The sequence below is a fragment of the Vidua chalybeata genome, chromosome Z, assembly GCF_026979565.1.
Source record: "Vidua chalybeata isolate OUT-0048 chromosome Z, bVidCha1 merged haplotype, whole genome shotgun sequence".
Classification (NCBI taxonomy): domain Eukaryota; kingdom Metazoa; phylum Chordata; class Aves; order Passeriformes; family Viduidae; genus Vidua; species Vidua chalybeata.
The window spans coordinates 51,882,707-51,908,822 of NC_071570.1; the positions used below are offsets into that span (position 1 = coordinate 51,882,707).

General features: G+C 39.9%; 1 protein-coding gene across 7 annotated transcripts in view; it reads left to right on the plus strand.

Annotated features, from left to right (window-relative positions):
* Positions 1-26,116, plus strand: part of LPAR1 (lysophosphatidic acid receptor 1) — a 113,890-nt gene that overhangs the window by 32,039 nt on the left and 55,735 nt on the right. For 3 of the 7 annotated variants that reach the window (XM_053931500.1, XM_053931498.1, XM_053931499.1), the window contains exon 3: positions 5,650-6,397. In XM_053931500.1, the coding sequence (XP_053787475.1) occupies positions 5,650-6,397 (748 nt within the window). Of the gene's footprint in view, positions 1-5,649; positions 6,398-7,564; positions 7,661-8,246; positions 8,307-11,557; positions 11,630-11,746; positions 11,870-12,021; positions 12,486-26,116 lie in introns of those variants that run through there. The other 4 variants (XR_008428466.1, XR_008428467.1, XM_053931502.1 and 1 more) reach the window with 4 other exon arrangements.

The following is a 26,116-nucleotide window of genomic DNA, read 5'->3' on the forward strand; positions in this document are numbered from 1 at the left end:
CTGGAAAACTTCCCTATGAACATTTATGTAGTACTTGTAAGGGATACAGCTCATCTGAAGATGCTGGATTTGTGGAAAAGGAGCAACAACACAGGAGTGTGTGAAATGCTGGCTAAGTTGTGGATAGATGAGGTCATTCTGTCTTTTTCAATTCTTTTAATTAATTCTAGCTTTTAATTTCTTAAAGTCTCCTTTTACTTGCAGAATTTTGGAAGGTCAATAACCTCACTGGTTTTGGAGCCAATCTGTTGAGATCATATTCATAGTTAATCAATGGGATCTCTGTCACTTGTTAATTATACCTTCCAAGAGTGAAACTGCCTCTTTTATCACTGTTCCTGGTGGCTGGGTCTCCTTAATACACTGAGTGCCTAGAAGGTTGAGCTGCATTTTCAGGTATAAACTGTAGGATACAGAGAAATTCTCAGTTAATTTTCTAGTAGTTGGGACATTTGTCAGCTCTGAGACTCTGTAGTAATACAGTCTGCTACAAAATCATCCTAAAAATTATTGGATGCACTAGCTCTTACCACATGATCCTTCAGTAACTTTATGCTTTAGGATGTTTTAATAGCATTAAAGAGATACCCTTGCAGAGAGATTAATTTCCTCCTGTCTTGTCAGCTTTGTGAAGGCCAAAATTAATCTAGTGAAATGAAGTAACCTGCTGTGACAGAACCACCCCATCTTATTATACAGCTTTATCTTTAAGTCTATTGAATGGTTACTTTGAGAGATGCAATTCTGAAGAGGAGGAGCCATTCTATGCTGGTGGTAGGGTTTCCTACTTCCATTGTGCAGATGAAAAGTATGTCTGTGCATGAGGCTATAATGAATCAGGACCCTTGTCTTGTGACTTCACAATTTTTTTTTTTACTTCTACTTTTATCTTTGAATGAAACACATATTTTCTGCTTTATTTTAAAGCTTTTCTTTCATGTTCTGCAGTTTGAAAAGTAGTCTCTGTTTTTCATTAGGTCATGGACAACTGTTTTTGCTAATTGGATTTTTTTTTCCTCATCTGTTACAACTTTACTTTCGTAAACCCCATGTTTAGCAGTTGTGGGTTGATGAAGTATTTGCATATTGATTCAATTATGCCTATACTTACTTGCTTATCCTTATTTTAAAGATATTCTTAATTTATATCCTTCTTTGGGGATTTTGAAGTTGGTAATTCCCTGAAGTTTTTCAGCTTGACTCCTTCTGGTATGTTGGTAAACTTAAGATATTTACATAAGCTAAAAGCAGTGGTACTGATTTCCATTCACTGCTGCTCTAAATGTTAAGATATAAAACAGTTATTATGGTTTTGTAGTCTTAGTTTACCACACCAATATTAGAAAAATGAATTGCTTTTCATCTCCTCTGTGTTCTGGGTAAGAAAACAGTGGCATGTGGAAGTTAATTCAGCAAAAGACAAAAAAGAGAGGAGCAGAGTGTATTTGGAGAGTTTAGGGTTAAGATATTTTTAGGAGACTTCAAGAGATTTCCTGGATATGGATTTTCTTTTTTTTTTTTTTTTTGTGCCTTACAAGTTTGAGAAGTACTGTAAAAGTCAGCCTTAGTATTCAAAGAATGTTCCGCTCTGCTTCTCTCAACAAGAAATAGGTGCACCCATGGGTACTGGGAGTGGGGAGACAGTGACCAGCTTTTTTTGTTTTGTGGATCAAGGAACTCTCCAAAGTCTGAGATTGCAGAGGGGTTTGTAAACTGATCATCTTCCCCTCAGGCACCTCGTGCTAATTAATGCTTGGTTTAGGCAGGATCAGTCAATGGTATTTGAAAACTTTTTGATGTTTGTTTTCCACCCCAAGCATCTCTCCATACACAGTCCTTACCAGGTGAGCAGCCCTCACTGGGTGAGCTGTCACTCACCATGGAGCTGGCAGGATCCAGGGATCCCCTCTCGCCCTCTGCTCCAGGCAGACTGTGTTCTTCACTGCTGTCTCTGCCCCAGAAGGGGCAGGGAGTAATGGGCTGCTCTCCCAAGGACATCCAATGGTCAAGCTGCTGTGGATCCAAATCCTCATCCTCTTCTTTAGGGTGTGATGCAGAGGTGGTGCAGAAGCAAGATGAATCAGGCACAAAACAAGGGAAAGCTTACTTGGGCTCTTCTTCCCAGTGTTTCCACTGGCACCCTTATGGTGTGATCCCATACAACCAGAGGAGAGGAAACAACCAGGAAAACAGTGCCTGAAAAGGCCAGTGCCAAGGTGAATTGAATGACTAATTGCTGAAGAAGAGTGAGTTTTATTTATTAAGTTCTGGTGCCAAATTTCCTGGTCTATGTGCACTGTGCTGTGGTTATAACTATGTCTCATGATATTAAGAGATTGAATTCCATGTACTTGTGATTTTCTTCTTTGATTTGAGACAAATGTGTCTTGTGTCATCTTCATACGGTGAGAGGAGACTTTGCTTTTAGCCTGCTTTTACTCCATTTTTCTTTATCTGTCATGTTGTTTTATAACTCAATGTTTACTTCTTCCTCACAGATGCGTCCTAGAGGTTTAGTTAACATGGGAAATTTGCAGCTCAGTTTGTTTTAAATTTCGGTTGAGATATACTGAATGGATGAGGTAAATCTCCAGGCACCACACATCTGGCTTACACAGGCAGTGAAACACACTGAGTGAAACTTCAGGAAATTAAAATATAAACTTCTCTGCCCCTTTTCCTGCAGAGGCTGGAGAGGGGATGGGGTCTGCCTACTTGCATATGCCTTTGTGGTATGTTAACATTTTGAGTACTGAGAGATACAGTGCACTTCTCTCCTCCTTGATCCTTTCCAGTCAGCATCACAGCTAAATGTGATGCCTTAGGATTTTTATGTTTGTGACCTGGGAGGTCAGAATCTTCCTTTAAGATATACCATGGCATCCAAGAAAGCTGATCATCTGGAAGTCCCCTGCTGGAACTTTTGCCAGCAAATTCTCTCATCTTTTTCTCTTCTTTCCCTTGGTGGGGGGGGGGGGGGTGAGGGAAGGGGGGGGTGCAGGGCATGAAAAGATTACTTTTACAGGAGGTCCCAGGTTTTAGATTAGAATGCCTTAAAAACAAAACTTCTCCAAAATCCCTTACATGAACACAGCATTTTGTTTTTCTGTCTTCTACATGAGAGAAGCAGCAAGTGAGCCTCATGCTAACTTCTCTGAGATTGCTCAGATGCTGTCATACTTTTAAATTGAACAAGTCTGGCTCTGTAGCATTTTACATACCTTTATGTGTGTATGTACATTCCACCTTGGCTTGGCATTTTGTGATTAAGTCATATTATTTGTCCTATTTTGTTTCAGATTTCAAATGAAAACATATGAGAGAATATTGCACAATCGGGGAATAATTCACATTTTAAGCCCATGTGCAAAACAAAAATACAAAGAAAAAAAGAAGGAAAAAGAAAGTAAAAGCATAATACTGGCCACATTTTAAATTTCTGAATTAAAAATAGGTGTTTTTCCAGGTGTAGAAGGCCTATTTCCATAGAAGCAACAGTGGAGCAGGAATCATTACATGTGGGCAGCAGACATCTGAAAGAAAAGAACAGAGTGACAAATACACAGGCAAAAAAAATTTTATTAAAGATCATAAATATCCACTAGATCCTGCATCCATATATTCCTACAGAGACTAAAAATCCTGTGCATTACATAATTAATGCAGATGTTGGCAAGCTTTTATAAGGGCCACTAATTCATTCATATGACTTCCTCTCTCCCTCAAGGGTTCTTATACTTGACCTGTTATTACTACAAGGTCTTTAACCAAAGAATTAAATCCAGATGTCTTGTACCTAGGTCTCCTTTTGTTAAATGTCCCTTATAAATTTTTTTTTATATGCAACAGATCCTACATGAGAACTTTCAAAATTTATTAAATAATTAAGGCTAAAAGGTTTCAAACCCAAGGGTTGATATATCCTAGAGGAGCAATAAAAGTATTATACTCACTATGTTGGGAAACACTATTTACTCTAACTTTTTATTATCCTGGGACTGCAAATGTTTCTGATCAATGTTTAGGCTGGAGGTGAAATCTTTCTTAAAATACCTTTCTCTTTAACATAGTTTTAATCATCATGTAGTCCATTTGGGATTTAGGTGGAAAATTTTGTATATTGCTTTATTGGAATTGGCTTCATTGCATTGACAAATGTAGAAATGAAAAGAAACAGAAACAGCTTTGGGTAATTCTAAAGGGGATCTTTATCAGGCACTATTTTCACTTGAGTCAAGTTACGAATTCTGTTTCCCAATTCTGTATGTTTTTGTTTTCAACAAGAAGGTAGGTTAGCTGTAGCACTTCCTGCAGAGTAACTGGAGTTGTCCAAAACCTATGGTTAACTTTGTATGTTTTAATGGGAAGAAATTACCATATTTAAGTGTTGTTGATCTGTTCCTTGATTGGGCTTCTTACCTGCGTTGCTAGAACTGGTCCTGTTTTTGTAAAAATTCAAGTTTAGTCAATAGAGTTCCAAAGCAATAAAAGCAGAGAGGCAAAGGCAGATCTTATAGAAAGAGACTTTGTTGACATATGTTTCTTGGTTTGATTTTTTTAAATTATTATTTTTACATCTTTGTTGTTGTTTGTCCATGCTAAATAAGGAACCAGGATGTTATTCAGAGGAGTTTCTTTTCTTAAGGTTTGCCTTTTGGAAATTGCACCTTGAGTAACTGAATGGAACTGAAAAAGGAAACTCATTAGGCATTTTCTTATAAGCCAACAGTTTTATTCAAAACATTCTAGTGGAATATGGGCTGGTTTGTTGCCCCCCTAACTCTTCTCAGCTGAGTACTCTGCAAAAAAAAAAATAATCATGTGTTCTCTGAGATAGCCACGACAACAGTTAATGCAGGAAATAAGGTTGGATGCTTTTAGCACTAGTTAAGCCAAACATTACTTTTCTTATTTCTCGACTCACTCCTATTTCAAATTGGAATAAGTCAGTTCTGGTGAGTTATATTTAAAAGCATTATGTATTTCAAACCATTTCTAGAAACATAGGTGGTGCTCATAGAAATGCTATGTCATGCTTCCTTTATTGCTCATAGAAGCACTTTTTACGGACATACGTTATCCATTGTAATTCACGGTCTCAAAACATACTGACAGTCTTTATTTAGGTTGTTCTTCCCACATTTTAAGACAGGACAAGAAGGAATACCCATGATGGAAAATGGAATGAGTTAAAACCTGCTTGGAAATGTAATGCACATTTCCTCCTCTTTGAAGAACTATTCTTCTGTTACAGTCAAACAACAGTTCTGTGCACTGATAATATAAATAAGGTGTCTAGCAGAGTTAGTTTTTCTTAATTATGAATTGCATGCCTTTAACAGAATCTCTCAGCAGATTTGCTTGGCCAGAAGCTCATTTTCTATCATCAGAAATCATGCTGGCTCTCAGAGCAGATGGAACCATTTCTGGTTGTTTCTAATCTGGTTGCTGTTACTAGATTCCTCAGATTAATTTTTTGTGAGTTGTAGAATGCCATTTGGTCTGAAACAATAAATTTGTTCTGAAGCATGTTCCTTTCCTATCCCCCTCCCCACTCTTTGTGTATGTCTTAGCCATGAAGGCAATCATATGTTTTCAGTTCTGATGTCATTCTGGGTTTTTTTTCTCTCTCTTTCTCTCTCCTTTCAGTCCACAGCCATGAGTGAACCACAGTGCTACTACAATGAAACCATTGCCTTCTTTTATAACCGAAGTGGAAAATATCTAGCTACTGAATGGAACACTGTCAGCAAGCTTGTAATGGGACTGGGGATTACCGTCTGCATCTTCATAATGCTGGCCAACCTCTTGGTTATGGTGGCTATTTATGTCAATCGCCGATTCCACTTTCCTATTTATTACTTAATGGCCAACTTAGCTGCTGCAGACTTTTTTGCAGGGCTGGCCTACTTTTACTTAATGTTCAACACAGGACCCAACACTAGAAGACTGACTGTAAGCACCTGGCTTCTCCGTCAGGGTCTCATTGATACCAGTCTGACAGCCTCTGTAGCCAATTTGTTAGCCATTGCTATTGAGCGGCACATTACAGTTTTCCGAATGCAGCTACACACTCGGATGAGCAATCGCCGAGTGGTCATTGTCATTGTTGTTATCTGGACTATGGCCATCGTCATGGGTGCCATACCAAGTGTTGGATGGAACTGTATTTGTGATATCACCCATTGCTCCAACATGGCACCGCTCTATAGTGACTCCTACCTGGTCTTCTGGGCTATTTTCAACCTGGTCACCTTTGTGGTCATGGTGGTCCTATATGCTCACATCTTTGGGTACGTTCGCCAAAGGACTATGAGAATGTCCAGACACAGTTCTGGACCCCGCAGGAATCGGGACACCATGATGAGCCTCCTGAAGACTGTGGTCATTGTGCTTGGTAAGTGCTTACTTTGCCCACCCTGTTCTCCCTGCTCTGTTTCTTATCAGGTGATTTCAGTAATGCATGGTCAGCTCCTGAGGGTCAGCAGAATTTGGTAGACACTGGAAGAGGTGCAGACAGTAAGAACACCCAAAGTTCCCTACTGTGACCACTGGGACTATCAGGCTTATTTATGGAAGTTGATGTGACTTGGTCACTCAGCCCTGTAACATGAAACCAGTGAAATTCCAGATGTAATGTGGTGGATTTTTGCAGTAATGCATGTTTAAAATCTTTTGTGGCAATCTATTATATAATGTTTGTCCTTTTGCCTTTGAGGATGCCAAATGGCTTCAAACTTCAAATAGTACAGGGAAGGCTTGGTATTCCACTGAAGTATCTGTTGTCTCCTTTTTGCCACCTGAAAGGCGTTGTGTGTATTCATGTGAAATTCCTCTATATGGAGAACAGCCAGGAGCTACGAGCTATTCACAAAAAGATTGTGTGTTAAGCAGGACTCCGTGTACCCAGTTCTATAGTGTTTGGTGCATTTGATAATACAGGAAAGAAGCATATGAGATACTGCTGTGCTTCAGTACACTGCTCAGGAGGTGCGTAGGCTTCAGAGCTTGGCATGAGGGAAATACCATAACATATTTTGGATTCACGAGGTTATTGTAATTTTGTGAATAGTTTTACTTGGGTTTTATCTAGGGCTCCCAGTTTCCGTATGCAGAAGCACAGCCTAAAGGCTGAGTACCGTTCCCTGTTGATCTTCTTTGCTGTTTGTTATGTTCTTTGTTCCTGCAGATCATAGTGAGCTGAAGGCAGCAAGGATAGTGCAGGTTGTCTCCTTGTCCCAATATGTGTTCTCACTACTACTCACTTCTACTGTTCTTCCAGTACAGTACATGGGTCTCCAGGTATCCCAGTACCCTGTTGCATCAGATGGTAGATCTAACAGTGCATAAATACAATTGTTATGCAGTCCACAAAGCCCAAAACTTAGCCCCATTTTTCTCCTTGACATTATGGTTCCCATAGGTTTATGCTGTGACTTGAGCTTTCTCTTACAAACGTGGCAGAATGGTGGCAGAGATTCGGTGTGAGTCGCTGTGTCAACTCACTTTTTAGTTTAAGAATTTGCATGTTGTACTCTGATCTAGTGATTTGCTTTTTAACCAGAATATGAATTGTGCAGTCTGTTAAACCATTGATAAGATGTATTCCTCCACATCCTGCTCTTCTCTTCAGGGAAAGAAGTTACATGAGTTTTCCAAGGTTGGTGAAACCTTATTGTATGAGTTTTCCAAGGTTGGTGAAACCTCTCCTGATGTTCTGGTGATTCAAAAATCTGTCCTTTCCCATCTCCATGATTCTCATGGCAGAAGGCAAGATGAGGTTAAGCGTACAAAGAAAATTTGGGTTTTGCAGTCCTCTTTTAGGAAACAGTTCTCTGTTTTCCTTCCTGAAGACATTATTGTTTATACAGTATTTCCTATGAGATTAAAAACTGGCTCAGACTTCAAAAGAAAACAAAAAAAAAAAAAGGCAAAAGACTCCAAAAACAGCTACTAAAAAAGTGGATGGAAAATAGTAGGTACTTCTACCAATGCAATGTGGAGTTGTAGCAATAAACAATCACTGAATAAATAGCAAATGTCAGCTAATCCAAAGCATGTAAGGTACTAGAGGTATGTGTATGCAGCAGGACGGATCCTCCTCCTGTGAGAAGAGGTCAGAGGGAAGATGTACAGGCTACTCACTCACTGTGGCCACAACAGCAGAACAAAGCAGAACAGCAGAACAGCAACACAAAGAACATAAAGTGACCCCTTTTTTTCTCTAACAAGTATATTTTTTTCAGGTATTGTTCTAGAAAGAATGAAACAACTCCAGGGGTTAAGAGGCATTAGCTAAACTGAAGGTGAGTTCAGTTTAGCTGCAGATATAGTTCAGTAATACCTCTGATTCCTCATAAAGGTGAGATTTTTCAGGACTGCAAGTGGCACATGTTGAAGCTTTCTTCAAAATTCAAACAAGATCTTATTTCTTGTTACTGCTGCACTTCATTCAGTGTTTCGCACATGCTGTACTTAAGTATCTCTTCTAATCTGCATAAAATACCATTTGCAGAAAACAATAACTTATTTTTTTATGAAATCTGTTCAAAGGAAACAAAAATGCTCATAGGTTGTAACATTCTTCATCATTTTTGCAGCTTCCATCTTGGTATTATTTTGCAAAGGGTTTGGGTTTTGGTTGAGTTTGTTTTTTTTCCCTAAGCAATGTGGTTTCTAGAGGAAAACAAGAGGAGGTCAGTCATAGGCTTGTAGTGTAAAGAAGCAGCAGTGCTTTCACCTCCTTACCCCCTGGGAGGCACAATTGTAAGATAAAGATGGTTGGGAAACAGCTGTGGGCTTGTTGCGTAAATTCTTTTAATTTAAGAAATAAATAAAGAAAGAATAGACTGAAGTCAAGAATTAGGGTTTGGGGTAACCACAGAGACTATGGGGGAGTTAAATATTTGTGCATCAAGGTGTTACCAGACTGCTACGTACACCATGAGAAATTTTCATTAGTTGCCATCAGCTGGGGAGTACCATCCCATATTACTGAATTTGCACTTCAGGGGAGGATTGTTTTGTGGTTCTAAAGAAGAAAAGCTAAGCATCACTTCAAAGCACTTCTGGGCAACAGATATCTCAGATATCAGCAGGTATCTTTCAAGCAAATAGTGTGGTCAGCGTGTTGATCAGGCTGGTGTGGTGGTGCTCTGTCACTGTTTGCAGTCTACTTGTAAGTCTGGCTTAAAGTTTTCTTAAGCAGAAGATTTAATTTCAAGGGTCATACTTCTTGGCACTGATGGAGCAATTTGCTGAATTTATCTCATGTTATCTGGCTTTTTCTGCATCAGTGAACCTCAAAAACATGGAGGAAAAGAACCCCTGCCTTTCTTAATGGTGCAGATCAGGGTAATAATGCATTACTCAATACATTGGTTTGAGACAGAAACCAACTTTTTGCAGGAGGTGAAGCTGGGAAGGAGAGTAGTTTAATCTGAAGATGCCTCTCCCTCCTCTCTTTCCCCACAGTCGAGTGGGGAAGGGAACTGGTTTGTGTCAGCCTACTTTACACAGGAGAAGACATTTCGTTTTGGAGGCGAGGGATGGTGCCCTGGGATTGAAAGGAAAACAGAACTGGGGCTCTGGGTAAACCTGTGTGTTGCACCTGTGAGCACTGGCAGAGGAAGGCAAACCATTCCTCATTTTAGAATCTTTTTTAAGATGCTGCTCAGCCGTAAGTAACCCCATTGTGAATTGAGCAGCAGTGAATTGTTCATTTGACTTTTAAACTTCCATAAATGGGTGTCCTGGAGTTGTCCTGCTGGCTGTACTCCCAGGCAAAGCCATGCTGCTGCTGCTGCTGCTGCTGCAAGCAGAAGAGCATCTTTTCCCCTGTCTGCATTCTTACTGTGTTTGTGGGGCAGGAGGGGGAGGGAATAACACAAGAGCATCTTCTTTGTTAGCTGCCTAACACAGCCTGCCCTCCTCATGCCTTGCTGCCTTGCTCCAAGTGGAGAAGAGCTGCCCCAAAGGGGTGCAGTCCTCCAGGCAGTGATGCTGTCAGCATGTGTGAGGACGGTGCCAGCTGCCTCTGACAAGAGGGTGATTGTGTGGGGAGGGCTATGGCTGCTTGACGCAATGACTAGAGCAGTCGGGATCTGGCACACTGCGTCATCCCACAGAGCGGGTGGGATGCTGAATCCTAGGAACGAGTCAAAAGCAGAGAACAGATCTTTTTTTTTTTTGTTCATGCCTTCTTGTTTTTTTCCTTGAGTAAAATAGTTTAAACAGAAGGAAGTGATTTCATAGCTGAGCCTTTTCTTTTAACAAGGCTGCTTTTGAAATCTTTCAAAATTAACAAGGAACATAAAGCTCTTTCTCTAAACCATGTCTTTCCTTTGCATTGGAACTAAGGAAGGACTGATCTGTGTACTGCACATAGCCATAAAATCATGTCTGGTTTGGCTTGCAGCTCAGTGACACTTTGCCTTTCACCATCACCATGTGTTCCCTTTAAATGAGCAATCAGGGGACTGGCAGAAACTGAGCAGATACGTCAGCTGAAACTTGGAATCCTCTCTTCTGTTCTCCACTTTTTCTCATGTTACATTTAAAGACAAAGCTAAACTTTTTCTTGTGGGGATCATAGTTAGACTCTGAAAGCATTTGTGTGGGCTGGTTGTAAGTTTGGCCCAAAAATGGATGACAGTATCTAACTATTGTTTTAAGAAGTACTGAAAGCACCAAATTAAGGATTTCAGAGCCCAGGCCTGGATAAACTAGCTCTGGTCTGGATTTCCTTGGCCTGGAATCAGTCATGAAAGGCTAGAGTCTTTCAGGTATTTTCAGGTGCATACCTATATCTGTAGAGAAGTACTGGCTTAGAATGTTACAGCTGGAAAGTTAGCCTGTATTTCTCCTGCCTAAATGCTGATTAAATATCCATCCTAATTTGTCACATCTTGTTTTTACGGTATGGATAACTCTGCCATATACCTCCATATGCATCTTTAGGCATTCCTCTCTATTTAGAATTTAGACAGTGAAATTGTGATACTGAGGGTTTATGACTGAATTTCAAATAAGCACAATACCAACAACCCTTCTTACTTGTATTTTACTAATCCTGATGATTAGCCTTCTATGTTGGGTGAACTCTCAATGTTGTTTGGCCAAAATTAGGCATGTCTGTTAAACCAAGAACCACAGCTGGCCCGCAGGATGCAGGAAGACCAAACAATGAATTCAGAATTGTTTACCCTTTATGTTCCTGGGAAGTAAAAAGACACTTAGGACTTTCCTGCCTGTAGAATCATCCACTTTGTTTGCAGGAATGTGGTTTACTCTGTAATATTGGGAAACTAATATGGCCATAGATAAAAAAGGTGAAGGTTCTTCATGTATAAACTTTGAGTTTGTATAAATTTTGATTTAAAGGAGACTCACTGTGTTTGAAGACAGTTCTTTACTTATTATAATGAAGAAATAAATGTAAGAAAAACGTCTGGAAGTTCAGTATAAACATCTGGAAAGGCAGAAAAAAGCAACAGCTTTTTTCCTGTCCTCTGCAGCAGTTATGAATTGCATGAGACTTATTTTTGTACTTTTGTAGCTTTTCTTTCACATCTAGGTACCAAATGGGGTTTGAAAACAGCACAAAACTGTTAATGCACATGAGTGTCACATATGCTGTAGCTACACTGTTGAAGCAAATAAAGTACATTATTGATAACTTTAACTTTTCTGAATGGTTGTTTTGACATGCAGTCTGCATCTTCACTCCCTTTTTCTTCTCATGCAGTAAAAGCACTTGATTATCAGTAGAATAGAAAAAGACTATGAAATAATGCTACAGCCTGACTGACAGCACATGGTGTTTTGACAGAGGCATCTCTTTATTTCCATATCCCTCATGCAGCATCAGGTAATTAACTGGAATGGTTTAGCTTTGTTTGCCTTAATACTTAAACAATATGAAATATATTTCATCAGTTACCAAGGCTGTGGTCCTGGACTGAGATGAAGATGATCATGTCTAGACAGAGCTTGATTATGGTATCGTTCAAACTTTGACAGACCTTTCCTGCCCATGGAAGCATCAGCCCTCTTAGAACAATGCAGCTTATAAGATGATCTTTTGGAGAAGCCAGGGTTTAACTCTGAGCCCAGTGACTGTAAGAAGACAACCTATTTACCTCCTCCTTGAAGAGTCCTGCTGCTGTTGAGAGAGATGAGCTTTGCAGCATTTTTCCTAAGATGATTGAAATTGAGGATGTTGTCTTAGCTTGGGGGTGTCCTTCCATCAGGTAGCAGTGGCCTCATGAGGAGAAGAGCAGCATCCAATCAAGTGTTTTTCCTTGTAATTATTACATTTTCCATAGAGAGTTGAGCTGGGCAGTAATATCATGCTGGAGTTCAGATGAGAGCAGCATTTTTCACAGCTTCTTATCTGGAAGTGGTGCAGTGTGAAGCCATAAATACTGTGTTACCCTGTGGTCTGCACAGGGGGCCATTTCGGAGTCACCAACCCTGCCTGACCCCCACGTCACAGAAATGTCGCTTGTGTATTGATTTAATCCTGACAGAAAAACAGGGCAATAAACTCTGTAGTTGGTGCAGGCAATACAAGTCTGAGCTTCAATGACTTTCTGTTCTAGCACACAGGTTGCAGTTATGTGTAATCCCAGTGTTTTTAGATCAGTATATTTTAAATGTGCATAAACTGTGAATTTAACCTTACAGTCAATTAAACTGGGAAATTGTTGCCGATGATTGTAGCTTAAATGAAGAGCTCATAAGTTTAAAGGATAAAATCTTGTTTCATAGTATGGAGAGCAAAGGTTTTTAACAAGTGCTTTCAGAGATGCAGTGTGACAGCAGTACTTTCAAGCTGTATCATCAAATATTTGCATGAAAAAGTGAAATCTTGATTAAAATTATTATTTGTAGTACACAGTATCTATCCAACTGGATTTTGGATGACTTGGATTTCTCCCTCTTCTCCCTCTTCTCCCCCTTCTCCCTCTTCTCCCTCTTCTCCCTCTTCTCCCTCTTCTCCCTCTTCTCCCTCAGCCTTAGGAGTAGTTCTGATTGCTTCTCAAAAGCTTCATTGAGGGGAAAAAACATGCAGTTTAGGGAGATGGTTTCTACTTATTGTGTATTATGTATTATCGTAATGGTTTTGTTGTTGTATTTTTTTATTTCCCCTTAGTTTTTTAATTTCCCCTGCATCTTAATGACATTTTAGAATTGACTTGAGTAACAGCATACTTATAGCTTGTCAGTGGATGAAGGCGAATAAAAGTCTTCATATTATTGCATATATTTGTTAGAAGGTTTAAATGTGAAATCATTCTGATTTAATTACAAGAACTTTTAACTTTTAGTCAGTGATTTGTAACAAGTGTACTAATATTTTTATGTTTGTAAATGTAAATATCTGTATTATATTTTCTTCATAAATACAACTTGATCACTATATTAGACAGGTCTAGCACTGTTTTCTAACAGGAAGACAAATTTTCACAAAGAATTGTTAAAAATCAGTCAAGTTTTCTTTTTCCAGTCAAAATAATGGAGGCATGAAAACTTGCCAAGGATCTATGTACAATATGTATGTAGTTATGCAGTGATTGTAGTGTGTTTTAAATTTAACACCCTTTGAAGGATTTTTCTTGATTGCTTGAAATATTTCATGCTGCTGGTAAAAGCAGTACTATGTGTGCTCTGTTTCAAAATCTCAGACACTGATCATTTTTATTGTCATTTATAGTCCAGCAAATGAATTCTGGTGGATCTTCTTGAATTTTTTCTAGTAGTCCCAAACAAAACCTCTTCCTGTTACTGGCTGGCTGGTGAGAATGCTGAAAGGAAAAATAATAAGGAAGCACGGGATCTGGAAATTAGAGTGTGGTCAGTTTGTATGTATGATAAACTTCATAAGTAGCTTTCTTTTCCAAAAGAAGCCCATGCAAGCTCCACTTGATGAAGCAGAAGTTGCTGATGCCTTGTATCCAGGCAACTCTCTCTGAACCCAGAGTATGTCTAGATGTGTAGAAAGACTCATTCTAAATGTTTTGCTTAATTTCTTCACTGACTCTCTCACTTAATATTATTGCATCCATAATTAAAGCTGATACATCTCTGGTAATTGTCTTTTCTCTAAACTATTGCAGGTATCCCTATGGCATTCAATGCTTTGCACTGGGGAATCCATTTAGAAGTTTTCTCCTTCTTTCCCCCTTCAGTTAAGAATCAGAATTATTTATTTTCATTCAGAATCCTTTGAAAATGCACTTTGAGGACCTTCCATCATTTCCCAAGACAGGAAAGTTGTTTTATTTTATTTTATTCTTGAGAGGGAAAAATGTCTCTAGTAAATACATTTCATTAAGTATGATGAAAATGAGGCCTTGTTTAATAAAAGTCTTTTCCCCTGACTTCAGTATAATTTATTCCCTTTTCAGAGAAAAAATAAATTTAAAGGGCAGATGAAAGCCCTCTTCATTTTTCCAGAATGGCCAGAAGGGGTAAACTTTAAGTAGCTCTTACACTTCACCTTTTGATTAGAAAAAAATTACAAACAAAAAACTAATTCTTCTTGCTTGCATAGGTTTTGACCTCTTCCAAGAAGCTTCTAAAAATTAATTGCAATGGCAAAAGTAGGTATATTTCTCAACAGGCCCTGAGAACTGATTTTTATTTTCCTTTAATTTAATAATAGGATTTAGAAATCACACCTTGACCTTGAAAAGTATAATCCAAGATTTTCACTTGGATCCAGGTAAAATAACAAAATGCTGACTAATGAGTGATATTCGCTTACTGAAAATCCACACCTAATCAAAATTAATTGGTAACCTATCTTGCCCTGAGATTAGACTCCACTTAGTAGTGCTATATCCACGAGTAAGTAATCATCAACCTGCACTTCTCCAAAACAATGCAGATGGGCACATGGGACATGTGGCCTAAAACAGAGACCTTGGTAAACTTTGCTGAATACCCAGGGCAGAAGTTGTTACCAAGAAGAAATTTTGAAAATCAGCATGTACAAGAAGGCTTATAGTGAAATGCCAGCACATGACCAAGTCTTGCTGATCTCTCAAAATTTGAGAATTTTGAATTTTGAATTTTTTTGAAGAGAAAATGGGAACCCATCCTTTGTTTAGAAGAGGCAACAATAGTGCTTTTTAAAAATGGCTGCTCACACATAACATTTTTGTCTTCTAGAAAGCACATAGTTGCATGGAGAATTTGCTTCTAAATGTTTTGCTTATTTTTTTCATTCCTTTTATGAGTTTCCAGATTATATTTCTTGCCCCCTCAGCTAAAACCGATACATCTTTGGCAACTCCTAAAGGAAAGCATTTGCAGTCTGAGGTACAGGGTAAGGTCCAACTCCACCCACTGTTTTCACCTTTGTGATACCATTTGTCTTTCCCATGTTTCAGCAACCACGCAAGTGCTAAGTCAAATTTACAGCTAGACCTCAGCTTCAGAAATTATGTGAACAAAAATGCCAGCTGTTATCTAGTCTCCTTGTAAAACTGCATTCAATGAGGCACTGAACTCTTGTTTCCACCAGTGGAAAGAAAACACTGATAAGAACAGACTCTTCTGTGCAAGAGAAGCAGTGGTCCTCCTCCTGCATTGCTTCATTGCACATGAGCAGTATGATTTAGTATTCTGGGCTTGTTTTTCCTGGGATAATCCATGAAAACAGAAGAAAATAAATTTTTAATATCAATTTATTTTTGCCTTTATAGTTTCAATGAAACTATGGCTCTTAACATCATATCACAGAGTTACTGCTGATGGCAAAACTTGCTGAGACATTTGAGTTACAGCAGCCAGTCAGTGCAGTGGGAAATGATCAGCAGTAATTGATAGCTTTCAGACAGCAGCCATGGTTCCATTCTTCTAGCCTCAGCATAAAAAGAATGTTCATCAAAAAGCCTTAGTTTCTGCATTTTTTTAAATAAAGGTATTTAGAATCTGAATGTGGAAGGAAAATATGATTCTGAGTTCTTCTGGTGGCAACAGAACAGCTTCCTATTTTCACGTTTCATACTCATGGGGATGCTGTCACTGAGCTCATTGGTGGACTACTTTTGCTTTCTTTTTTTTTCTTTCAAAGATATTTTTAGGGGCTTTTTCTTCTTTTTTTTTTTTTTTTTTTTTTTTTTTTCCCAGCTGGTCCACTGTAAGTTCTCTCAAACACTTACACATTTGATACCCATCTTTAAAGCTGGAAGCAGCAATCACAGCAGAAGATCCCCATCCTTTCTGTAGTTCTTCTTCAGGAAAACTTTGTGTCACACTTCTACTTTCCTTAGCATAAGAAAATGTCTCTGAAATTCATTTTCCTCTATCCATATGGAGAAAATGCTGATACTATGTCCAAGTGTGCTTCTTGTGTAGTGTGACAGGTCCGCTGCTGGACACATATCCTCTCCCATCAATGCCTAGAGAACAGCAAGGGCTTAGAATTTGTATGGAAGGTCATGAGACTTTGGAAGCTATGACATCATTTGTAAATCTGAGGTACTTAGTTTCCATGCTCTGGTGTTATCCATCAGTCTGTGCTACTTAGTAATGTACTGGAGCAAAGGGAATTGCTCTAAGTGAAAATCCAAAACCCAAACCCACTAGCAAACAGGAGGAATTTGAACAGGGATTAGTGCTTTGAAGTTTGTGGATAGGGCGTTATAAAGTTTTGCAACTGGGGAAGTGAGAACTTGGTCTGTAAAACTGCCCGAGACATCTCTGCCATAGGGGTGGCCATCTGCTGCTGTTGGGAGAGTATCCTCTTGAGGGTTGCAGAGGTTGAAGTAATTAATTCCTTGTAATTAATTGGTGTTAAAGGCCTATGAGCTTACTATAAAGAAAAAAGGTTGTGACATGTTTGAGAGGAGTGAGAGAGTAATTCTGTTGCATTTTTTTTGTGTTTGAGTAAGAGCTATTTGCCTGGGCCTTTCTGTTTTAATAAAGTACTTGGTATCTAATTACAAGTTTGTTAATATAACCATAGATGTGCAAGAACAGTTAAGATTTTTGAAATATCTTCCTTCATTAAAGAAGTCATCTCCTGAAGAAAAGGGAGGGGATTTAGCTGTTAAAAGGAGGAAAAGCTGTCAAGCTCTCCTGGATTCTCCTTGTTCTTCTAAAAGCAGTTTTAAGGGAACTGTTTCGCATCTTCTGGTATTGAAATAACCTTAGAAAGAACTTGTTCTGACATATGGCATTGATAATTCTCGTTTTCTCTTGTTTTAAGTTGCTTTAAGGTGCTCATTTTTTACTTTTCTAGAAAAGTACAAGGAGGAATTTAGAGATTAATTTTCTAAGTAAAAGCTCGGTATATAGAAAGTAAAAAATATTGTGTAAAACTATTGTAGTTTTGTGGAATGTTTGCTACTTTGTCCATAGACTAAAGTTGAAAATGGTTAGATGCCATGTTGGGGGATATAGTTCTAAGGGTGCATGGTGCCCAAGGATCATTGCTGGTAGCCTGCTTGCTGTCTGATACTCAGCCTTGTGAACACACCTGGCCTTCCAGTTGCATTTTGTATTTACCCTCCTTCAGCAAGGAGAGAGTAATATCAGAGTATGTTGTAGCTTAACTTCTTTCCTATTGTTGTCACATACACATACACAAAGAAAAAGTAAAGTGAATGCATATTGGTTAATAGACTGTAATGCCCCTGTAAACCATGGTGACTGAATATGGTCCTTCATTGAGGGTGATCTGCATCTGATCCTTGACTATTTAGCCAGAGTTCTGCACAAAATTAGTTCTGTGAGTTTCTGTCTTTCTAGCAGAAAAGCTTGGCTTAGTTTACTCTATGGGGAGGAGGGATCAATTTCAGTAAGCAAACAAAGCAAAGTACTTAGCTTGAAATAAGTAATGTAGCATTCTTTGGAAGAACTTTCAGCCAATTCACCCATCAAATACCTGAGTGTTGTACTCACCATGTGGAGTCCTGTTGTAGAGCAAAAGGCCTTCAGGTACACTGGCCTGGCACCATCAAGGAGGGTGAGAGGTGTGGATAAAGCCATATGCACTCCAGAAATACTAGCTTTTAAGCACATTCCAGAGAACACAGGACTGATTCCCTATGAGATTTTTCTTTTATTTAATTTTTTTCTTTTTGATTCTTCACCCTCCTGCCTCTCCTTTCCCTCTGTTCCCATCTCTCCACTCTCTATTTATAACTTCCTCAGTGTTGCCTTGCCCTGGTTTGGCTGGCAGGCTGGAGCAGCACCTCTGACAGCCAGCTTAACTGTCAGGAAAATTTGTGGGAGCCTGAGTTGTCAAAGAATGTTCTGGGGCCTTCACAGTAGAGACCACTTTGTCCTGGAGCACTGGTGCCCTATCTCACATGCCTCTCTGAGCTGGATTGGGCGGCCAGACTGTCCTGGCTTGTGGCATGGCATAGAAAAGCAATTCCAAACCTATTTCCAGAAAACAAATTGTAGCCACCTTCCTGCAAACCAGTATCATAGCATAACTATCCTGTATATAGAGATTTACTCTTATAAGAAAGAATGAATGTTTTTTTTCCTGAATTATTTGAACCAGGTTGTGAAATGGCAGGCCTATCTGTTCCATTTTTACCCTGCCAGTTCACCATTTAGGCCTCTGATTGATTTATCTCTCTGATTGTAGGAGAGAAGCACCTCAGTGGGAGGAGTATTGAGTACATTGCGTGCTGTGTAGGCAACCATTTGCTTCCCAGCTTCCCTGACTATGCTGATCCAAGGAAGGGGGACACCAGGATGTGAAAGAGCCTGCTGTCTTTGGCCACTGTCCAGGCACAGGTCAATTTACTATTGCTGCTGAGATTTTGGGAGTCTAGGGGTTGGGTTTCTTTCCTTGGATAGCTCCCTCTGCATCCATGGGAGCTCAGAGAAACCAACCAGGGCTGACACATCCTCTGGTTAAAGATGCAGAGAATACATGACTTTCCAGGGCTATAACCTCTCCTCAGTGGTCTGGGAAACTCAACATCAAAAAGATACCTTTTATTTTATTTTATTTTAGTAGTTGTTGTGTACATCCAGTTCCTAAGTCCAGGACTTCACTGATCATCAGTAATTCAAGAATTGCACAGAAATAATGGCTGGTTAAGGTTTGATCCATAAGGAAATTGTACCTGTTTGAGTGTTTACCATTGGGAGGGATGTACACCCAGAGATGCAGCAGTTTTCTAGGATGCAGTGCATACAAGAGTGCCTCAAATTCCAAAATCTCCTGTATTTAAAATGAGCTGAGAGAGCTGGCTGAAGCACAAGTTCTGCATTTGTCTGTATAAACACACGGATTTCTCCACAAGTACGGTTGAAATTTTAGCAGGGACACAAGCCAGATTTCAAACCTGGCCTTGACCTTGAAAACAGTGATGAAATACATTAAAACATTGACCCCAAAGCATTCATAAGCTTTGTACTTTATGCACTTCACTTTAAAACAATTCACCTTTCTCCCCAAAGTTTGCAGAGTGGTCTCCTGCATCCACAGACTACCAAGAATTACCCTTGACTCCTACAGTACAGGGAATCTTGCAAAGTGTCTCTTGTGGGATGTCTTCATGGCATATTACACTGTTGAGTGCAGATTTCCCCCAAAATAACGAAGAAAATATTATACTTGCCAAAGTCTTTATTAGAGAAGCTTGACATTCTTTTCATTTGAATTTTAAGTTCACTGCCTCTTTTTGCTGCAGTTGCTTTCAAACAGAAGAGATAAATGTCTAACAGATGCAGCAGTGTCACTGAGTGTTTTCCTCAGATGCATGTAAGAAAGAAGAAAGCACAAGTAAAAATGCCAGCCCAAGCAGAAAGCTTCTGATACTGTTATAAAGAGTTAAGCTGGATTTTTTTTAATAGGAAGTAGTGTTAGTACAGTGCACAGGCTCTAGTACCCTGATAGAATTGCCTAAATATCTGCATGCATGCAATTTTTAAGGCAGCATTTTGCAGCAGTGTATTATGGTAGGGCTTCTGTGTATGCTGACATCTGTGATAAGTAAGAGATGTTTGTTGCCACATCTTGAAACACTATCCTGCACTTCTGTGACACAGACTGGCTGCTTTCAAAAAAATGAGAGAAGTCCATATACTTGGAAGATGGGTAGTGAATTTTTTTGTTGTTTAAACACCTCTATTTCTCACACCTCAGAAAAATGAAACACAAAGTTATGGGAAACACCAGGGACATTGCCAGCTTTTTAAAGACCTGTGAAAACAGTTGTTAGGCTAGCAGTAGGTTTGGAAACTTGATGAACCAACTTGAGAGGTATCAGTAAGAGAAATATCTGGAAATATTTAATGATTCAGTAGCTCAGTTCATGTATGATTTGTTCTTTAATTTAGATGGAGGGCTTGTGTTAGAATATTTTCACCCTTTTTGATTAAAAGGTGTGTAGGCATATTGCATTTTGTGCCCTTGGTATAAGGGTTTACCAGGAGACCCCTTATTGCTGTGACTACAGCTGCCCTCTTCATGGCAGTGTCTTCTGGCTCCAGGACTTGCTTGGAGTTCAGAGCACTCAAGAGCTGATAAGGACACTTCTATGGTGCTGCCACATTAAGAGTAAGCCAAACCTTTGTGACACATGAAGATTAAAGAAATTTAACAGGGAAATAAACGCCCTTGTGTTCCACCTGGTCCTCAGATATCAAAGGGGCTGGTGGAGGTTGGGCTTAGATTCTGGGTCATAGATAATTCCACACTAAGTAACAGAAATACATAGGCAATGCAGCACTCTAAATCCAGCCATGTTCAATGAGCACTACTCTGATTACAGACTCACAGGTAGAACAATACCACACAATACACTGTAAGCCTACTCATGCCCAGTGAACCCTCACAGCCAGAACAAAAAGGTCTGATGGCATTCAATAGCATTCACGACCAGGTACAAAAGAGTGTCATTTCATGAGCAACAGAGATGTGGGTTCTTCTTGGATTGCTCATGATCAATACACTCTCTGTGAAAGCATGCTTGAATACCTAAAGTACAAATAACACAGATGACAAAAAATGCATTAAGTTGCAAGATGAGTATATGTGCTAGAAGTGTGATGACAATATAAGCTAGTTTTCTGAATTTCCCTTCATATAACACTTAGTATAGCTGAGTCTGACCCAATAGGTGTTCCTGTGGATGAGGAGATGTATACAGCCCACTGATCATGCCTGGATACACTGAGAAAGGACAGCTAATGATAAAGATGGAGAGGTGCAAGTTACAAACGGCTCTCTTCTGCCATAAAATAACTCTTGGGGTTGTCTCTTTCCACCTGGCTGACACATCTCAACACAACATTTCTCTTTTTTTTGAGTTTTTGTTGCGTCCATAAACTTTTACATGTGTCTGTTGCAGTGATCTGCAGTGCTCTTGCAGGCATTGCTACCTCTGCCTCTCCCTTTCCCTACGCTCATGGACAGTGCTCATATGACGACCTGGTGGTCATCTCACCTATGTGGTCATCTCAGTACTTATCTCAAAGCCTCCTGACAATGTCTATTGCAATCAGCAAACCAACTCATTTCTTTACTTATTGATGAGTTTGCTCTTGCCTGTGCACTGCACCATCTACTGTGAACATGTGAATTTTTGACTAAAAAAAAGCTTGCATTGCAGCAACATTCAAGCTCAGACTTCACAGCTAGCAGCAGAATTTTACAGCCACAACTGAACCTTGGGAGATCTCTGCATTCAAGCCTTCTCCCATCAAGCCTGAACTCCTGCACAAAGTAACCCTTATGGATATGGGAATTAGTCTGTCATGCAGAATGAGAAGGAAGAGATGAAGAACATCCAGGCTGTGGATCAGTTACAGGTGCCCTTTTTGTTGTTTTTTTGTTTGTTTCTTTTATGAATGAAACATATAGCTGTATTTGCAGTAACTTGCTGCCAAACATGGAACACATCAAAGCCAGTGAACATCAAAAAGGTGCATTTCAACAGCTGCAGTTTTAATCTCTAGGAGTTCCCCTGGCCCACAGAGAAAATATGAGATCCAGTACCATCTGAGACAGTAACACCGTTTATAACTTACTAGAGCAAAACTCTCCTGTTTGGGGAGGGTAAGAGGGGTCCAGCAATACTGCTTCTCCCCATTCTCATACATTCCCTTCCCCAGGCATACACATCTCAGATTTTACAAAACCCCATGGTTCAGGTAGTGATGCAAGCTTCTCCAGCCGTGGGTCAGGCGGGAGGAGAGCAAAGTTCACATAAAAGCCGTGTCAATAAGGGGGAAGGGTGGCTGGATTGTAACCAGGATGATATCTTGTGCCGTGGAGCATGGAACTCACCAACTCAAGAGACTCATGTGGTATTCCAACACTGCAGGCTTTGCAGAGTGTTCAGCTAGCTTTGCACATGAGCCCCACACAAAGTGGATTAAACTAGCAGAAAGTGAAAACTGTCCTGCACAGACCATGTCACTTGCCCCACACCTGTAGCTTAGCCATTGCATTCTTAAAGGAATTCAAGGTGGTGAAACTTGAATGAGCCTTCTCTAATAAATGCAATTAAAGACAAGAGGACAGACAACAAAAAACATAATTAATGACTGCTTGTTTTCAGAAAAATATATACTGGAAATACTGTGAAAGCAACATATTTGCAGTAGGTCAGTCTGTTCATAGCTACATATTTTCATGCTCATAGGTAATTAATGAGCACAATTACAATATCAGGGTTTGGATAGCATACAACAGCAAGAACACCAATGACAGTAAAATCCTTGTGGTGTCACTGGATGCCAAAGGAAAACTAAATGCTCATTATTTTGAAGGGCAAATAAGTGGGCTTATCCCTTGTTGCTTGTCTCTCCTAGAAAACACCAGGGACAGAGAAATCTCTGCTCCTTTTCTCCCCTCATAGCTTGCAGAACAGTTAGAGCCCAGCAGATAGAAAACTTGCAGTGGTGGTTGGTTTAGCTCCTTATTATTTAAGGCACAGCTGTGATCAATCTCCAGGCTATAAAGTTTATAAGAAGGAGCTGGAAGCATGGGCTTTTCCTACAGCACTAAAATGGCCCCTCTGCCTTGCATTTGTCCCTCATTTAGCTAGCCTGACTTTGATGTGGCTGCTGCTCTGAACTCTGTAGAAAAATGAGAAGTCAGCAAGTATCACCAGGAATTTCAAATGAAGTCCAGCAAAATCTGATCTGAGTTTGCCTCAGGGCTTTTTCTTTATCCATCTTCCCTACACGCTGCTGCTGTGTTGGAGTTTACCTCAGTGTTGCTTGAATATTCCGTTGTTAAAACATTTTAAAAGAAAATAAAGTAATCTCTGAGTGGTGCCCTTCAAAGCATTGCTGAGTAGTTAGGAGAGTTTTAATCTTTTCTGAAAAAGGAAAAAATCTTTGTATTTCGTTTAGAACAGAGGTACTTCTTAGAAGCTAATAATTTGCTGAGTAGAAGGATTTTGCAAGCAATTTGCTTACAGTGTACTAATTGCTTGTTTATCTCTTTTTTTTAAACCCAAAAATTCCTCGCTCTTTTTGCCTGGAAAGTCTCATTTTATCTCATGCAGTTTCCTGTTTACTTTAGGCACAAGCCTACAAGTATCTGGTAAAACAAAATAAAAAACCACAATCCTGGAGAAGTCTTTCAGATTCATATATCAGCATGTCTGTCCCAAAAATAATCTGACTTGAACTACTGTGTGCAGTAATGAACTAAAACATCAACATGAACTAAAACTAAGAATGAGCCCACAGGTACTATTTTGGGGGGGGGGGGTGCGGTGAGGAGAAGTGTTGCAGGAGGAGTATTGAGTGGAAGTGCTTTGATTAATTAGCATTGCAATAAAACAGATTTCCTGTGTCCCCAGGTTCTGCCTCCTGGGCATGTGCTGGTAATATTGAGCAGTGCTGGTGGACACAGCCTTTCTGCTTGGTATGGTGCATTTTTCTTTTAACATGGAACAGTACAAAGCTGGGAGTAGGGATTTGAGGAGGTGTCTTTTTTTTGATCCTCTCAAAACCTTTTTGGTCCTGTTTCATCCCTTCTGCCACTCTGTCAGTTTACTGCCTCCTCAGCCCCTTATGTGGACTGCAGACATGTGCAGCTGCTGAATGTAATGCAAGTGGAAATGGTCTTTGTGGTTTGGTAGCAGTCTTGGTCCTTTGCTTCCTCTTCCATCAGGCAACAACAACTGATGTGCACTAGTTCGGTTTTCTGTTTCACAATCCTGCATCCACTGTATTGTTTAAAGCAGGACACAATACAGTAGATAGCCTATGCAAACTAAGACCTTCTTCTAAGGACTGATAACTTTGCCAGAACTTCTTGTGGGTTTCCACAGAGTGTGGAGGAGTCTTTTATTTTCCTTTCAGAGGCTAGTTTTCAATGCAGCCGTAGCGATTGCAACTGTTTGGTTTTGCAACTGCTTGTGGGAATTGGTGGAGTTACAGTGTCTTTGATGGCTGACTCCCTGCTTGTATGCTGTCCCCTCCCTTGGAGCAGACATCCCATCCCTGTTCACATGGAGAGGTCAGGGCAGCGTGCTCCACAGACATGCTTGGAGATGGCACAGGGTCAGCCAGAGGGGATTAGACAGTTATAAGGGCCATCAGATGAGACAGAACATATTAGGCTCGCTTTCTGGATGCTTCATCACTGTCTGCACGAAGTCTCAAGCATTCCAAGTGTGAAGCAAATGCTTTCACAAGTATTTTCTGTCTCTGGCAGCCATGGTGTGATCTGAATTGTATTCCACATCTGATGGAACTGTTATTAGTGGTTATTTTTAAAAGTAGAGTTCCACCCTGCTGTACATAACGGTAATCTGCTTTTTTACTAGATGATCAGCTTGGTCTGCATCTTAAAGAGTTGTTTAAACTGTCTTTTCTGTTTTGAAACATTCTAGATTGTTTAAGTTTCAGCTGGCAAATATTTTATTTTGGATGGTATATAAATCCCTCATTGATTGAGGATTGAAGTCCATGGCAAGCAGAGAGTGCTAAAAGGGAAGAGTTTTCAAGTTTTTGCCCTGCAGAAGCAGCACGTTCACTGACAGATCTACAGGGAGTGCCCCTGTACAAGTGCAGCCATGAGCTCTGCCCTGGCAGCAGCATCTCTTCTTTTTGTCACTGTGAGAAAGAAGTTAGCATTGCCCTTGGGCTGAAGACAGGTGACAGAAGAGAATGATTACTGTTGTCTTTGACAGCTTCATTAGAGAGGCCAAGAGTTCAGGGGGAACTCCTGCTCATCCCCAGCAGCAGAAAACCCAGGACAAAGCCAAGCAGCAAGGAAGGCATGCTGCAGAGAAAGCACCAGTGTTAACACCTCTGCTTTCCTTGTATGGTAGATAGGGTCTGGATCTAAATGACCTTTGTCTGGAACTTCTCATGAACACCCCTGAAAGAGATGAAAGTGGCTGCGAGTCAACCCATTTTGGGCACAGACAGTTATTTCAGATTTCTGCTGGTATTCAATTGCTCTTTCATGAAAGGATGGGAGTAAGGGAACTGAATGTTAAGAGACTTAGCACCTTTTCTTTTAAACTTCATCATTGTTGTCCCTTGTTATATAAGCAAAAACCTACAGTCTTTTACAGGGACACTGGAGCATACTGCCTGCCAGAGGTCAAAGGAGTCGCATTCTCAGAAATGCTCAGGTTGAGTAACCTTCAAAAAAGCATGATAGCGTGCTTTTTTGTGCTTTCAGAGGCTATTTATATGGCAATCTCTAAGCTAAGCAACCAAGGATGTGGTGCTAACACACCAAGCACTACTCTTAGGTGCTTTTAGGTGCCATACTTTTCTTAGCAGAGGTTAAATTTAGAACAGGAGAGCAGACTGCCAAAGGAAGACTGTTCCTGTAAGGCAGTGGAAACATAAAGATCTGTTCTGTAAGCCAAATCAAACTCACTTAACCCAGGAGCAGATTTAGTGACTAATCCTCTAAGTGGATGAGACTGGGCCCTCATTTGTAGTCATGAGGGTGTAGCTACCTATCCAGGGTTTTACACCAGTGTGTACTGCTGAGAGAAGGAGCTAGCTGAAGATACATCTTTTTCTCCCCCAGATAATGCATGGCAATGTCATTCTTGATTATATGACTTGAAAGAGAGGCTAGATTTCATTAGAGCTCTCTTCTCAATTTGCCTGAAAATTTTAAATCAATGTAGATTCTGATATTCTGATA